This window comes from Zingiber officinale, chromosome 11A (assembly GCF_018446385.1).
Source record: "Zingiber officinale cultivar Zhangliang chromosome 11A, Zo_v1.1, whole genome shotgun sequence".
Lineage (NCBI taxonomy): Eukaryota > Viridiplantae > Streptophyta > Magnoliopsida > Zingiberales > Zingiberaceae > Zingiber > Zingiber officinale.
In genome coordinates, this window is record NC_056006.1 from 93358096 (window position 1) to 93375062 (window position 16967).

General features: G+C 35.9%; 2 protein-coding genes and 2 non-coding genes across 11 annotated transcripts; 1 reads left to right on the top strand and 3 right to left on the bottom strand.

The window, feature by feature from the left end:
* Positions 1 to 600: 600 nt before the first annotated feature.
* TRNAG-GCC lies at positions 601 to 671 on the bottom strand. Its single transcript has one exon. It is a non-coding gene; the product is annotated as a tRNA-Gly (tRNA).
* Positions 672 to 2847: 2176 nt separating this feature from the next.
* Positions 2848 to 2918, bottom strand: TRNAG-GCC. The gene has a single exon. It is a non-coding gene; the product is annotated as a tRNA-Gly (tRNA).
* A 103-nt stretch (positions 2919 to 3021) lies between these two features.
* On the top strand, positions 3022 to 11521 carry LOC122031669 (25.3 kDa vesicle transport protein-like). Of its 8 annotated transcripts, none has more exons than XM_042590759.1 (7): positions 3022 to 3604; positions 3711 to 4147; positions 6582 to 6776; positions 7315 to 7475; positions 7567 to 7713; positions 8466 to 8542; positions 10068 to 10347. In XM_042590759.1, the coding sequence occupies exons 2-7, from the start codon at positions 4131 to 4133 to the stop codon at positions 10149 to 10151; spliced, it is 681 nt and encodes a 226-aa protein (XP_042446693.1). In that variant the 5' UTR covers positions 3022 to 3604; positions 3711 to 4130; the 3' UTR covers positions 10152 to 10347. The 8 variants fall into 8 exon arrangements, 7 of the variants coding, with proteins under 7 accessions (XP_042446693.1, XP_042446692.1, XP_042446697.1 ...); XR_006125812.1 differs by lacking the exons at positions 3022 to 3604; positions 3711 to 4147; positions 10068 to 10347 and adding exons at positions 4291 to 4475; positions 10590 to 11061; positions 11214 to 11521; XM_042590758.1 differs by lacking the exon at positions 3022 to 3604 and having other exon boundaries at positions 3991 to 4147; positions 6561 to 6776.
* Positions 9850 to 11466, bottom strand: LOC122031671 (inactive protein RESTRICTED TEV MOVEMENT 2-like). The gene is made up of 2 exons (XM_042590764.1): positions 11245 to 11466; positions 9850 to 11098 (listed from the first exon to the last, which is right to left on the bottom strand). The coding sequence occupies exons 1-2, from the start codon at positions 11351 to 11353 to the stop codon at positions 10542 to 10544; spliced, it is 666 nt and encodes a 221-aa protein (XP_042446698.1). The 5' UTR covers positions 11354 to 11466; the 3' UTR covers positions 9850 to 10541.
* Positions 11522 to 16967: the final 5446 nt, after the last annotated feature.

The window sequence follows — 16967 nt, forward strand, 5'->3', positions numbered from 1 at the left end:
ATCCGACCGGACATCCGCAGTGGTTTACTTGTGCTTTGTGGAGACTAACAGACAGGGGTGCTTTATGACTGTGGTCGGTCAAAAGGTCAGCTCGGTCCATGACCTTTTTAACTGCGTCGGAACCCCGATTTGAAAGGGTGCCTCCCAACTATAAGTGCGGCCGGCCGGACCACTCCGGGTACTCGATTCCATAGGCCGGCCGGCAGTCCAATCGGACCGGCCATCTAAGGCCGTCCATCCGGTCGGACCACACTCTCCTCTGAGTGAGCGGCTGTTCCGGTGACTTCCACTTGGCGTTGACTTTGCAGGAAGTGGGGGGGGGTCCACTCTTACTACCGGATCAGCGCTTTTTTAAAATGATTTTTTATAAGAGATATACTTATCTTACCGAAATGACCCTCTCTTGTGAGAAATGATAAGGGTTTTTATTTTGGGAGAAAAAATGTAAACGAGGACTAGTGCTTTTTTTTTAATAAAAAATTACTCATCAGGATCAAGTGAAATTAAGGGTTTGAATTTAAAGGACAATTTGCCCGAACCGGCGATCGAGCCAGCCAGAAGTCCGACCGGTTGATTTTGAGGAGTGTTAAAAAGAAAATTTGCACCAGCCGGGAATCGAACCCGGGTCTGTACCGTGGCAGGGTACTATTCTACCACTAGACCACTGGTGCTTGATGGTTCGTGTTATATTTTTATAATTTATAATATTTTATTCGTAGACGGTTAATAATCTGGACGAAACCGTACCAGACATCGTCGACCAGAGGATGTGCAGCATTCAGCCTCTCTCGAGCCACCACCGCCACCACTCACCGCCGCCCCAAGTCCCTCCTCTCCCTCCTCCATCGCTGCAGCACCTCCCTCACCCTCCTCCCCCAACTCCATGCTCAGATCTTCAAGTCCGCCTACTCCCACCACCCGCTCCTCCCGCCTCGCCCACACCTACTTGTCCGCCTCGCTCCTCCCGGCCGCTCAAATTACATTTGAAGCATTTTTTTAAAATAATTTTTTATTTCATATATCTAGAATTTACAATAGATTAACCTTGATAGACAATTTGATCCCATATTTCACCAATCAAACAAATTTCAGAGGCACAATAACTCCTAACACGACGCCCATACATTATCAAAAATTCAATTCAATCGTCACAAATATATTACGTGAGATTCGCTTATTATTTTGAAGAAATGTCAAAAATTTTACCATCCAGCATACCTTAGATCAATCAGGCCGGTTCAAGACATAAATTATTAAGGACTATGTTTAGGACCCCTATTATATTAGGGTCCATCAAATTATATATATATATATATTTGGATATTAAATATTTAAAATTATAGTTAAAATAAATTTTAATTGAGATTTATTTTCATTGATAATTTAATTTTTTATTAACTAAATTATATTTGATCAATAATTTTTTAATTTTTAAATTTATCCAATATTTTTTTTTATTTTTTTATAGATTAAAGTTAAATTTTATCGTTTTTATTTTTTTACTCATATTAGATTTTATTGATAATTTTAATTTTTTAATATTAAAGTTAGATTTGGTTGGTAATTTTTTTTATTTTTTATTAAAATTTGGCACATAATTTTTAATTTTTTACTAATAAAAATTTAATTTAATAATTAAAATTAAGTCTCGTTAATAAATTAAAAATACTTATTAGTTATACTTAATTAATATTTTTTTTATAAAAATATTTTTGAAAGTCTTTCAAAAGCATATTTAATATTGTACTATTATTTTTATCTAAATTTTATTTTTCTTTCTTTATGCTCTTTTATCGATATTTTTGACTAAATAAATTTAAGTGATGATTTATCTAAGTTAAAATTGATAAAAGATAACTTGGTTCACGAAGGTCCTGCCAATGTGAGATTCTAAGAAAGGGTCTATTGTATACATCGTCTATATCTATTACTAGACTATTCCTTGAATCTATTACATCTAGGTCAAACCATAATAATTTTTACTGTTACGTCAAGATTTACCTTCATCGAAGTTAAAATTAATTGATAATTTAAAAAATAATAATAATTAAAATGTATATTAATAGTATTATAATAATTTTTTAATCATTGTCAAATTAGTTAACATAATATATATATATATATATTTATAAATTTTACTAATAAAAAAGTGAAGTTTGACACAAGATAAAGTTATTACTACGTGATCTAGTTGGTCACTCCTTCTTATTGCATAAATAATCATTGACAATGTATAAAACTGTATTTTTAAATTTTACTAATAAAATTAAATGTCTCTAATAATATTTTAAATATATTTTTTAAAATATTAAGACCTTAATTTTTTTTCAACCTAAGGTCTCAAGAATGATGGAGACGATCCTGAGATAAACATCATGTTTTTTATACAAACGATGGTTGAATTTGATGTGGTCTAATCAATTGGTAAAAAAGGATATTTGTTCATCCCTAGTGTACCTATCAATTCGTTCCTCAGCTAATACAGAAAAAATAAATTATAGATAATTACTAGCCATTAATATAAATGATCAAAAAGCAAGACATGGTTAGACATGTCGAATTTTACTATTAATCAAGCAACCACCAGATAGGGGTTTTCATTTTGAGTGGAAAAAAAAAATGTAAATGAGTCTCCTAAGAAATTAGATCCGACTAGTCACTAGTGTTTCTTTTAATAAAAAAAATTTACTTATCAGAATCAAGTGAAATTAAGGGTTTAAATCTAATCGAAAAGTTTTTTTAAAAAAATTGAAAAGGACAATTTGCCCGAACCGGTGATCAAGTATTCAAGGACATTTTTTTTTTTTAAACCGGGTTGATTTTGACGAGGCCGAAAAAAGGAAAAATTGCACCAGCCGGGAATCGAACCCGGGTCTCTACCGTGGCAGGGTACTATTCTACCACTAGACCACTGGTGCCCGATGTTTGGTTAATATATTTTTAATAATTATATTTTGTTATAATTGGACGGTTAATAGTCCGGACGAAACCGTACCAGGCATCGTCGACCAGAGAATGTGAGCATTCAGCCTCTCTCGACCCGCAACCGCCACCACTCACCGCCGCCCCAAGTCAACCTCAAGTCCCTCCTCTCCCTCCTCCATCGCTGCAGCACCTCCCCCACCCTCCTCCCCCAATTCCACGCCCAGATCCTCAAGTCCGCCCACTCCCACCACCCGTTCCTCCTCACCCGCCTCGCCCACACCTACCTGTCCGCCTCGCTACTCCCGGCCGCGCAAACCATCCTCAATTCCTTCCCCAACCCTCCGCCCCTGTTCCTGTGGAACGAGACCATCAAGGCCTATTCCCGCAACGGCCGCTTCCGCTCCGCCATCGACGTGTACCACCGGATGCTCTCCCTCGGCGTCTGCCCCAACGAGTTCACCTTCACCTTCGTCCTCCCGGCCTGCGCCGGCGCGCGGGACGCCGACGAAGGCCGGAGGATCCACGAGGACGTGCTCAGCTTCGGTTGCGGCTCCAACATCTTCGTCGTCACGGCGCTCGTTGATATGTACGGAAAGTGCGGAGACGTCGGCTTGGCCCGGAGGGTGTTCGACGGAATGCCTGTCAGGGGTGCCCCTAGCTTCAATGCCCTAATTTCTGGGTGAGCCTTATTGCTATCGTAAGAATTCCCTAAGATCAGTCTTTCAATTATAAAAAATTGCAGCTTTCTATCACAATCTCACGGAGTTGGACTCGTAAACTACTAGGTATGTCTCGAATGGGGAGTATGAGGAAGCAATTTCCATATTCAACCAAATGCAGCAATCTGGAGTGGAATTTGATGCGATGACGATGGTAGGCGTCCTGCAAGCTTGTTCCCATTTAGGGACCCTCCAACGGGGGAAATGGATTCACGAGCAAGTCTTGCAGACCAACATGGATATCAGCATCCATTTGGGTGCAGCTCTGATAACGATGTATGCCCGGTGTGGTAGCATCACCGATGCACAAAGAACATTCGACGGTATGCCCGAAAGAGATTTGATCTGTTGGACAGCCATCATCTCTGGATACGGGATGCATGGTCTAGCAAAAGACGCAGAGGTTCTTTTCAATGAAATGGTGGCATCTTGAGTTAAGCCAGATGCCCCTGAGGAGAGGTTTGGCTTAAACATACTGCCAAATGAATGAAGAAAAATAGAAGGTGATAAGTTTTTTAAAGTATATTAACATTAGTAAATACATTTTTTTTAAAATAAACATTGAAAATTACCTTCCTTACTAAATTACATTTCTTATTTATTTATTTATTTATTTATTTTAATAAATTTCATTCTTTTTACTATTATATACACCATTTTGCTTCATATTATTGAGATGCCCTTTCGCGGAAGCGTTTCTCTCGCTGCTTCATCCTCGAGTCGGTGTTCCGCGTCACCAAGCGAGCGCTCGAACAGCTGCCGGCGCTGGACTCCGACTCGGTTCGACGCAGTCTTTTCGTCATCCTCGCCAACGAGCTTCTTCCTTGCAGTGTGCGCTCCTTCGTTGGTGATTTCTTTTTTCTCCTTAATCTCTCTTTTCCTTTGTTGTTCCTTCTCTTTTTCCAGATCTAGATCTACTTTTTTTTCCCCCTCCAATTGTCTGTTAAGAAATTTCGAATCATCTCCTCTATCTTCCGTCTGGGGAGATCACGCGTTGTTGTCCGACGCATTGGATGTGGTCCTACGCTTCGACGAATCGTGCGATCCATTCGACTCTTGGTGAGTCAAACTCGAGTCGGTAGGCATACAGATATCAGAGGATTTGAGAGTTTTGGTCTAGTTACTGGTGGGATTAGCAGCAGTCTGTTTTGACGGCGACAATTTAATTTTTCTCTCCTGATCCTTGTCCATGCTGGTCACAGGGTCATAACCTGACGATCCTGTATACTTAGTCTCAGGGATGGTATGGCGTTGTTTAAAGGTGACATATATTCTATTGTTAGAAGAGTTCAAGTTGAAAATTAGAGGGGCAGAAGAAGATCAAACAAAATGCTAGTGAACGTGATAAAAAAATGATTTAATTGATTGAATATTATATGTGATTTTGTTGCATGGAGCTCATTGGAAGAACATGATTTGTGTAGCTTAGCAAAATATTTAAGATGAACACGGCTTTACGATGAATTATGAAAGTCATTTGCCAAAGTTTTGTTTTTTTTAATAATGAATTTGCCATAGGACAGGATCCCGGGAAAATTGACATTCTTTATGATTTTAAAAGCTGTTGTTTTGAACCAAAAAGTTTAAACCCATAACATTAAGGGCATATTTGGTTGCAAGTAATTATTGATAACCTTGGTTATCTATCTAAGGTTATGTTTTTTAATCCTTTTTTGTTCAAGTAATGAGTGATTCCCGGATAATGGAGCATGCTCGTCACGTCAACAAATAGAGAATATAACCCGGAATATAATTGCCTTCGAAGTGTGAGGCTTTACGTAATTCCGGGATTAACAAAAAAAAATTCCAAATTTTTTTTTCACGAAATGAGTATTCTGAAGGTTGAACCAAACAACATTAGATTATATTTTATTCCTCATAACCTTGGTTATGTGATTATCATATAACTAAGGCAATGCATAATAACTTGAATGTGTTTGATGCCATGATGCCTTTCAGAACATAGCAATAAGTAAATGTGTCATAATATGCAAACGAAAAGGTTCCATGTAGGTAAAGTCTCATGTTTGCATTAGAGATCAACTAGTTACTTAGTCAACATTAAAGTCCTTCTATTGTTTTGTACTTCATTCAAGTGAATATCCTTGTATTTTCAAAACTATCTATATCTAACTTTAAATCTAACTTTACCCATTCTTTAACTTTCCATGCAAGTTTTGAGTCTTGTTATATGTGGGGTTTTAGTCCTGGTCTAAACAAGATGGTGCCTCAGGCTTATTGAGGTGGTGCAAGGTCAATACCCATCAAAGGAGGAGCAGTGGGAGGAGGAAACATAGGAAGAGGATGCGGAGGAAGAAGAGCAATTAATTTCTTGTGTAGTCATTGTTCTTGCGTCTTGAGGTGTTGTCACAACACTGTTATCACGTCTCACAGAAGCAAGAAAAAAATGTTGTTCATTGTTTGCACCTGAAAAGCAGGAAGAAAATGACACATGTTGTTCGCTGCTTGTATGTTGAAGGAATAAGGAGAGGTGATTTTGCTGCCTATGTAACAAGGGAAGAACCACAATATCTTGAAGCGGTAAAAGAAATACTTGCTGCTACTTGAAGGAAGAAAGAGTGCCACTTGAAGAGGAAGATGAGTAGACAAGGTGCTTCTTGTGCCAGACTTGTGATAATTTTGAACAGCCAGTGAAACCAGAAGTTTTGGTCATGTGCAAATGCTTATCATTATTAATGTAGGTTACTTTAGATCTATAACTCATGTGAGAATCTTCTTAAACTGGTCAGTAGCCTTATTATTAGATTGAATGACCACGAAGTTCCATGATGAATTTGGTTATCCTAAGTCATGGTTGTCTGCAGAAATCGATTAGCTAGTGAAATTATTGAGTTTTGCTCCTCTTAACTCTGAATCTCCTTGTGATATTTTTAAAGTGTTTTTTAAACCTGGTAGGATTTGCCTTCCATTCTCCAGGGTTAAGATGGTGAAGTTGACAATGATAGCACGTGTTACTGATGGCTTACCATTAGCTGAAGGATTGGATGATGGTCGTGACCAGAAAGATGCAGACTTTTATAAGCAGCAAGCTAAGCTTTTATTTAAGAACCTGTCGAAGGGTCATTATGAGGCTTCTAGAATGTCAATCGAGACTGGTCCATACTTCTTCCAGTATCCTAATCTTCTGGATGGTTGTTTTTTTTTAGTATATCTGATAACTGGCAAATGGTCCAACATTTGGTCTTTAAATTCTTGTCAAGAAGTTCATTAATATGTAAGTATGATTATTCTTCATTCGCAAGCTTGTCATAGAAGAACTTTTAAGAGTTTTAGTTAGTAGACCATCTTTACTAGTAGGTGAGTATATGTCTCTTGATTGATCCATTTCTGATACATTACTTCTTTTTTGCAAGTACTCTTTGTTGAAGATTTGTCTGATCCCATATATAGTTTCCAGACAAGAAGCTTGTTGTTGATGGTTCCATGTGTGGCACATACGGGTTGAGCCCTAATTGTTAATTAGTTTCTTTCTCTACCAAACCTAAAATTCTTTACCACTGTAACTACTTTCTTTTTGAAGTTTTGTGGTAATAAAATGTTCAATTATGTATAAAAGTATTCATAGCTTTTATAAGATAGGCATGACCATTTTACTATATAGTTTAATTGTGCACATTCTACTATATTTCTCCTTGACTCAGTCACTAAGCTACATTATTGAGGGGCGTGTTTGTTACCTTACAATGTGTGATCGGTCTTACCCAAAGAAGCTTGCTTTTCAATACCTGGAAGACCTCAAGAATGAGTTTGAGAGAGTCAACGGGAATCAGATCGAAACTGCCGCAAGACCTTATGCTTTTATCAAGTTTGGTAGAGTTTTCTCCTAGTGTAACAATCATTTACAATATCCCAATTATATCTGAATTTTGTTGTTTTATTGCTTTCTTGGTGTTGTATGTAGATACTTTCATACAGAAGACCAAGAAGCTTTATTTGGATACTCGCACTCGGCGAAATATTGCTAAGCTGAATGATGAACTGTACGAAGTCCACCAAATAATGACTCGCAATGTACAGGAGGTTCTTGGTGTTGGTGAAAAGTTAGACCGTAAGTTTTAAAATTTAATTATTTGGTGTACGTTTGTAAAGAATTTAGTGAAAAGTTGCTTACCCTGTGTTCATCACTAGTGCGATTGAGTTTTCTAACTTCGTATCACTGAATTTCCTCTTAACAAATGGAAAAATAATTTTCTTTAGAACCACAGTTGTCTTTAGAATCACACTTTTTGTTTCTCTTTCCTATGGTTTAAGCTAGTCAAAGAGGTAGCTCCATCCTTAAGTGAACTACTAAACGCATGGAATTAGATACCATAACATCTTTGCTGTCTATTTCTGCATATTATTGCATTATGCAATAAAGTTGAAATTAATCAAGGAAATATGGGGCATTATCAGTAATTTTAAAAAATCTATTCAATTGCATTAAGGCATAGGCCACCAGAATCTTGGCGTATACCACAGCTGGTTTTCATTGTTGATTTTACAAATTTCAATTATGAACATTAAAATCCTTTCTACCCTTTTGGCCACAGAAATTAGTTCATGGCTAGTTCTTCAATTCTTACTAGACTAATTGAGCAATGACCATTATTTTGAAAATCTGATATGTGAAGCAGCGTCTCCATTCTATTTTCTTGGAATATGTTAAACTCTATGTAAGACTATATTGTTGACAATATTTTAATCTGTTAGATAAATTTTTTATTACTCAACTTGATTTTTGTTTATCTTTGAAATTTGTCATTTGAGAAACTAATTTTTATATATATTTTTTAAATGAAAATTATGGACTCTTTGCAGAGGTGAGTCAATTATCAAGCAGGTTGACGTCTGAGTCTCGAATATACGCTGATAAGGCTAAAGATCTAAATCGACAGGTAAGATATAAAAAATCCTTGGGTGCCTTTGAGATGTGTAATTAATATGGTCAAAATCAATTATGACGCCAATTGTATTTATTATTTTAGAAACATAACAAATAATTATGGCCATTAATTTATACATGTGGTTTATTGATTTTGTTCTATTTCATAATTAAATGCCATGTCGGTCATTGATTATAGTAAACAAGACATTTCGTTTTACATTATTTATTTCTTTTCTGAAATTAATTTGTAGTGACTGCAAAATATAGTGACATGGACCTGCAGTATATACCTATTCGTTACTATTCTGGACAAAAAAACTAACTAGTGACTAGAATTGTTACAACCCTTAAAAACTTTAATGTAAACTTTTTGTTTTGATCAAATTTGTTACAAATCTTGGGACATGTTTAGCAACTAATCCTAGGATGTCTTGCTTACTTTTGTTTCTTCTTCATTGTTTTTTATATACATGTTTCTAAACTATCTTAACTGCTAGTTTCAGACCTCAGCTTTTAGTAAACCAACACTAAAAATAGGAATCGTGAGGTAGATAAGCTACTTACTTGCACCATTGATTTCTGCTGCATTGCCAAACTGTATTAGTAGGGCTTGTCTTTCAAAACTGATAGTGTCTATTACTTGGCAAGATATGTAAAACAAAAGAATGCTATGCTTGAGTATCCAGAAACACAGTAGCCATCATTGGCAACATATGTAGAACAAATTTTGTTATGTTTTGGTGGTTTAGTCATGGCTGTTTTTTTATATTCTTGCAACTTAACAATGTTTTTGACGATACTGGTGCTAACCTTCAAAATTTGTGTATTATTATTTAATCATCATTATTATACTCCATGTAGTTTGAAATCCACATACACTTCTTATTGAACGATCAGTAGGTCTATTAAGCTGGACGATGATAAGTGAGTACATCATGTTTATGTTGCAATGGTGGCATAACAGACCATACGACATGCCAATGTAAATCGGGTCATGTTGCTTATATGCTGACTTGACCCGACATGGCGTAGGCCATGCTTGGCATGACCCTCCCTAAAAGTGGATTGCGTTGTGTGCAATCTCCTGACTTACAGGTCGTCCCCGTAGGCCTGCTCGTGAACTTAGACAACCCACAAGCACTATTTTTAATTTTATACATATATTTTTTTGCATGCCATTTTAATTCCTAAAATAATTTTAAAAATATGAAATCTTATTATTTGTTTTAATTCTTAAAAGTGATAATAAATTATTATTTTAATTTTCTTGTTTTTTATTAACATTCTTTATACCCCTGCGGCATTTTTCGCATGCTCATCAAGAGCAGGAGGTCCTGCTCAGAACTGCCCGTCGACACCCCTGCTACTAAACTACTTTTCTTTATGTTGTATACTTGTTGCAATTTATCTGTGGCCTGAAAACGGGTGTAAGAATATATCGTAGATAAATTGCATTCTAAATTGATCCAACCCTAAATGCCTTTTTACACACAATGTGTTCTCGTCCACTGAACTTTGAATCCTCATCCTTGCAGGCTTTTATTCGAAAATGGGCTCCTGTCGTCATTGTTCTTGGAGTAGTAATGTTTCTCTTTTTTATTAGAAAGAAAGTATGGTGAATCCAATGTTGAGATCCCATCTCATGTTGTCTCCATCATGTGCCAGTTTTGTGGTTTTGCCCATATCAATATACCTTTAGAATATAACAAAAATGGAGATTGTTCAGGCCATATAACTGCAATTAGGCACACTCATCTCCCAGTGAGAACTATCATGTGTCAAATTCTACTGCAATATTAGTTCCATTTTCTAAAAGTTCTTGGTTGGTACATGATCATTTTCTATTTTGTTTTATTTTTCAAAATTGTGTTTAAATAAACTTGTATAAGCTTTGCCATTCCCTACACAGATTAGAGACTGTATCAATCATCTCTGTTTTATTTGTGTATAAGAATTCTTTGATTAAGGTTACAAGTAATTGTTGATGCTTGAGTCATTGACAAAAGTCTTCATCTTGTCTCTGCCTTGGTAAACTTGTATTTCAAATAAAATCCAAGACCAAGGAACACCAGGGTGGCCACCGCAACATTCATTAGCAGTTTCTTCCTCACCGGAGTTAGCTCCACCTCCCTGCCACCTGCGCCATGTGCCACCCCCTCACTCCGGCCATTGGTTGGCTTCAAGCTTTCAAACTCTGCCTTGTCATAGCTGGGCTTCAAACTTTCCGACGGTGCTGACGGTGCCTTTTTCTTTTGACTATTTGTTTTGTCTGCCTTATTCTCCTTCCCTGTCGCATAGACACCTGTGGCAGTGGCTGAGCGCTTGTCGGTGGTGGTCGGCTTAGGTGCTGCCTCAATAACAGCAGGGACCAGCTTGGGGAAGAAGATATGGAGCGTATCGTTTTCGAACTTGGCATGCACGCTGTTAATGTCACAGTTGGCTGGTATTTGGAGGTTTGTGGAGAATCGCCGCCATTGCTTGCCATCAGTGTCGAGCGGCCGCTCGCCGCTGGCACAGATGTTGCCTTGGGTATCTATCTCCACCTTGAGTTGCTCCTTCTTGAATCCTGCAACCCCCAACATCAAATTTTTATATAATTGATAGGCCATGGTTTACAATCCAACGGTATTTGTTTTCAAAAGATAAAGAAGTTACAATTCGTTTGGTTTATTATTCCCTAGGAAAATCGCAAAGAGAGAGCAAAGAACTTGCCGGGTACATGAATAAGAGCAACATCCAACATTTCTCCGCGAATCCACTCAAGAAGGGGGTTGAAGTCCATGTACACGCGGGGAGGCATGGTTTTTGACTTGGCATCCATGGACGAGATGATGAACTACTGATGTTTACTGATATATAGTCTGTTTTTCGGTAAAATGAGAAGGGATATGGATGAAGATGAAGACGACATTCCTTGTAATTAGTTTCTTATATATGCATTCAGCGTGTTGATAACATTGCTTGGGATGGTGGATCTATCATTCAACAAGTGAATTGGACTTGTCTTTGGAATGAGGTATTCTCTGATGGTTTGTCATTTGACGTATACGTTCCTTGCCCTTGAATGGGAAAATTAACAGGACAGAGATGCCTTCTTTACCTCGCACTTTTTTTTTATTTGAAGAGAGAATTGATACTTTACTTAATAAGACCTAATGTTCAAACTTAAATATCATTGCCCAAAATTTGAGAAATTAGGCCCGTGCAAGCCATTTGATCTCTATCTTCTTAAATTAAAACTTAGTCTCCAAAGCTCAATTACCCTTGTTCCGATTCAATTAGATAAAATCTACAATATCAATCATGACCAAATGATCAACTAACATGGTGCATTCAAAATACAATCATATGGCCCTTTGAATGTGTAAATAGCTAGAAATAATAATTCACTAGATATCTCACTTTAACTTTTTCTTAAAAAAAAAAATTAAACTTTAGCACCTACTTACTAGCCTAGCGAGGAACCTTCCATTCACTTTCCTTTACCTTGGCTAAAAAGATATTGTGCACTCATTTTGATGCGTCTATGGAATGATTAATTGACCATCCTTAATAGTTGTTTGTGTAAAAATACACAGTGGATCGAATTTTTCACTCATGGAGCTATCAAGACCAATCTCGCACAGGAGTGATAAATGCTTGGTCAAAATTCAAAAAGATGAAACGGGTCGAATCCTACCATTGCGATGGAAATTGAAACGAAGGTGGATGAGAGTGATTAAAGCATAAAGGAAGAGAAACTTGAGACAAAGAAAAGAGGAGAGGAACCAAAAGGTCGTGGACCCCCTTCCAAGATGAATGAGTAAAAATAAAGTTTTGGAACAATCATTTCCAATTTGATGTGCTCTCCGTTTTTTGCTACAGTGTTGTCTTGAATGATCATTTTCATTAATGGCTTTAGCACCAAAGTAGTTTGAATACATTAAAGCTTCTATTATTAACTTCTATTAGAATCACTAACTTCTATTTTTGTTATATCTTGAGAGTACTCAATTACCATACTAAACTAGTCAATTAGAATCATCAAAATATATTCTTAGTTATTTGAGCTTTAATTTCTTGGGCTTCCAATGATCACGTGATATTCATCTCAAGTTTCTACTGACATGATAATTTTACCACCATATCAACTTCTAAACACGCTTTGACAGTTACTCTGTGTTTGTAGTTTGTGATTAGTGTGAAGTGTGAACTAATCTAATCATATATATATATATATATATTAGCTCTACCAACTTTTACATGGAATCTTGTCTCCACCTTAATTCGCAAGTGGTGAGCCTTGTGCTTTCTTTCAGCATCATTCTGACTCAGTGAGACAGAGAAAACTCATGCTTACACACATGCATCATGCATGAGAAAAAAAAACAGAGAGAGGGAAGAACTTAGAGAGATGGGCACGTAGTAAACATATATAATATATATCAATGATCAGTAAGGTTCTAACTAGTGTTGATGCAATACTGAATATTAATTAGATTCTGTATTAATTTGGCTCTGAGAGTTTTGATTTAAAGATTTTGGTCGGTGAATCTTTTCCTTTTTCACTTTGCTTTATGAATCTCCCAACCCACCTTCAAGGCCTCAGCTATCACTTCCTCCTTTTTGTATAATTAAAACCCATATTACTACACGCAGCCTAATGCTCGAGTGCCTGTAAAAGCTAGCTAAGCAAAGGTAGTGGAAGACAATTTATTATGTTTTAAATTTAATTAATTAGTTTTGGCCATAACTTTTATTTTATGACTTCTCTGTCATCTCCATATGAGGCAGAGGTAGTGCCTCAGTGCAGCTGCATCCATATGACTTCTCTGTCATCTCCATTCGCATGCTTTTCTACCCTCTATATATAATTTACTCTCTATCTCCCATTCTTTATGTAGCCTCTTCAATTCTTCCTTACACAATTTTTTGAGCTTCCATTGATTATTTTGAGGGAGAGAGAGAGTGAGAGAAGTGGAAGTGGGTGTTTGGAATGAAGCTTGATTCAAGATCTTTTTGAGAAAAACAGAAAATCAAAGAAGGATATGAGTTTGGTTTTGGCCTGAAGATCTCGGACCAGGCTTCATTCCTCACACCTTACTTCCAGAACATATATCAACTAAATAAGGCTGAATCTGAAACAGGTAAATAGTTATGGTCACTTGTTTTCTTATTCTCGGACATTAATTAGAAACGAATTGAAGCACTTGTTTTACTGTTGTTTTTGTTATGTTTTGAGTTTATCTTGAAAAAGTTATATACGGGATTATTATGTGAAAGTTAACTTGTTTGTTTTTGTTATATATAATTGAGCTCATCTCTACAAAAATTCTATATGCAAATTTGAAGAATAAATAACAAACTAGGGTTTCTAGTTCATACTGTAATTTATTGAGAGAGAGTGTGTGTGTGAGAGAGAGTGGGTGTTTGAAATGAAGTTTGATTCAAGATCTTCTCAAGCAAAAAGAAAAAAAAAAGAAATTAAAGAAGGATTTGAGTTTATTTAAGATCTTGGATCAAGCTTCATTCCTCACACTTTAATTTACTTCTGGAATATATATCAACTAATTAAGGCTGAATCTGCAATAGGTAAATTAGTTATGGTCAGTGTTTTACTCTTTCTTATTAGTTTGATACATAGATTATTATGTGAAAGTTAAGTTGTTTTGTTTTTGTTATATATAATTGAGTTTATCTCTACAAAAAAGTCTGTATGCAAATTTGAAGAGTAAATAAAAAACTAGGGTTTTCTAATTCATACTGTAATTTATTGTTCTGACTTCTGATCACTTTGATACACTATTATGTGAAAGTTCATCATATTTGTTGCTTTAGAAAAAGGAAAACAGATTGCAGAGAAATCATTTGTCTTATTTTCTTATATTTGATCTTATATATACAAAAAAATTTACATGTATTGCAAATTTGAAGGATAAAAAAAAAGTTCATACATGGAAGTTCATATGGCAAGATTGTTCTGATAATTTTTTAGTTTATGTTTGAGCTTGTCTCTACGAAAATATAATATTCAAGTAATTTGAATGGTAAAATAGAAAACTTAAGTTTGTTTTAATCAGTTTGATAGATTATTTAACGTTCATCTTACAATGTTAAAAAATATTTTTAGAGAAACAAATAATTAATTTTGTAAGGGATATCAAATTGATTTCATGCAGATTAGTTGAATATTTGCCTTGTTTTATCAAGAAATTAGGTCTCATTTAATATTTTTTTAATCCAAACGTATGATATATTAATTAATAAGATCAAATTTATGAATACTTTGCAACACAATGAATCTAGAAAAAAAAAATTAATCAGCAAAGTTTAACTAGAGTAAAATGAGAGATAAATAATGTTAGTTTTCTTAAATAATAATTATTTTTCAAAATTTCTATTGTTCCCCTTTTATCTATCATATAAACTTGTTGTTACTGTGAACAATTAGAAATTAATTATTGGGCAGATTGAAAAATGTAGAACTGAGCAAGCAGTTAAACAACAGACAAAATTAGATAAACATGAAAGGCGTTTGGTTTGTTTGTATTTTTATTTTTATTTTCAGAAAATCATTTTTTTTCTTTTTTTTTTTTTTATGGATTTCTATTTTCTTAGAAAATCCTCTTTTTTTTTCTAAAAAATGAACGAGAAAAATATAAACCAAGCATATATCTCATTTTCTTATAAAATAAAAATAAAAACACAAAATAAAAAATACAAACCAAACACTTTCTAAATTTTTTGATTTGCTATAATGCTCAGTGCAAATTAATTATACACTAATTGATTACTTATACATTGCACAGAGATAAAATAATAAGTTTTTTTTTGAAAAAAGTATTAGATCGTCCCATAAATTCTAGTAAATTGAAATGAAATTTAAGTATGTATACACGAGTGTAAAATTCAATTAAATCGAAGATCATGATGACCAATGTATCAGTTTCTAGTCCTTCACCATGAATACTGATAATTGTTTTAATGAAATGATTATTCTAATAAATTTTCCTCCGCGTTAATTATTTAATTTAGTCTCTAATTTTAATTTAATAAATTGAATTGGCCAATCTAACTCGAGTTCAAGGCAACGGCCGTATTAAATTAAAATATTTTATCATTAAACACCTTTAAAGTTTAATATTTTTTGTTGTGTAAAAAAACATAATCAATGTTGATCCTGTCCGAAGATGCGAAGCTAGAAATTGCCGGGAAGATGACAGTTTCATTGACTGGATGAAGACCTCGCTCTCTGCAAAACAAAATCAAAACCAGGGAAGATGTCCCTGACGTTAGCTCTCCGACCCTCAAGCCAAAATTAGGAGAGGGAAATAGTGAGTACTAAGGATAAAGATTTTCTTGCCTTTTTCATACCTAACGCACCCTTTTTATACCTTTTCTGGTGACCCTCCATCTTCCCCTGTTTAATGATATTAATTGCCGACAGAGGATATCTTTGTCTTGACTTCTTCTTATTTAATGATAGATGAAGTGTTGTATTTGATTTTCTCTTTCCCTTATTAATTATCCATTTTATTACTTTATTAAGCATATAATGCCAACACCATTTTTCGAGTCAGACGAGTGGCTCGCTCGGCTCAGGATCCCGGTCTGCGTAGCTTGTTCTCCTTCTGACGGGACTAATTATACTTTGTTTACTCGGATAGCCGATCAGACAACGATCCCTCCGATCGGCCGATGAACCTCTTCCCACTCGGATGCCGCAGATCCTTGCTTAAGCCCTGGTGTTGACCGCCTTGACTTTGATCTACACCGTGACAATTGATTCATGACAGGTAGGTTCTTCCTTATCGCCGCATCATAAGTCTCCCCTTCAAATCTAGTCGAAGGAGGCTGCAAGTCCGACTGACTGGACAAGATGTGTCTTTGGCGGCTATGAAGCCCGTCCAGGACAAATGTCATAGTGTCCGATCGGACTATAATCTGTAACCACTGACTGGCCCATAAACCAACGTCGCTCAGCTGCATTTTGTTGTTGTCAGATTCATTCCAGTGGTTCGTGTAGGACCGTTGGGCCGGCTGGATGGGGGTTGTGGGATATCCTGCAAAATAAAAAACAAACGAACGACCCTTCCTCGAACTCTTTAAGCTAACACTTGTAAAATAAACAAAGCAGATAAATAAAAGGCATAAAGAACGAGACACCAGTATTTACTTGGTTACAACCGATGTGATTTTTAATCCAAAGAAGATAAACTCCATTATCAATGTCCTTCAGGCGGAGAAGCCTTGTACAGCAATGAAGCGCAGAAAATAGAAGTTTAACTCTAAACTAAAGTGCACAAGCGTTGAAAATGAATTACAGGAGTTCGTTTTAAAAGCTTCTGGACCAAGGCTATATTTATAGCCTTGGTCGGGGCGCCCCGAAGGGGTTCTGGGCGCCCTGGGGGGATAAAACTTTATCCCCAATGTTCAGATCGAGTTTTGACTCGATC

What these genes read in the sequence shown, in the direction of transcription:
- LOC122031669 (XM_042590757.1), top strand. Translation starts at nt 4,321, where the DNA reads ATGCCCTTTCGCGGAAGCGTTTCTCTCGCTGCTTCATCCTCGAGTCGG. An exon ending in ACGAGCTTCTTCCTTGCAGT is followed by an intron (nt 4,476 to 6,581) that starts GTGCGCTCCTTC and finishes TCCATTCTCCAG; the next exon opens with GGTTAAGATGGTGAAGTTGA. An exon ending in CTAAAGATCTAAATCGACAG is followed by an intron (nt 8,543 to 10,067) that starts GTAAGATATAAA and finishes TCATCCTTGCAG; the next exon opens with GCTTTTATTCGAAAATGGGC.
- LOC122031671 (XM_042590764.1), bottom strand. Translation starts at nt 11,353, where the DNA reads ATGGATGCCAAGTCAAAAACCATGCCTCCCCGCGTGTACATGGACTTC. An exon ending in TGCTCTTATTCATGTACCCG is followed by an intron (nt 11,099 to 11,244) that starts GCAAGTTCTTTG and finishes TGGGGGTTGCAG; the next exon opens with GATTCAAGAAGGAGCAACTC.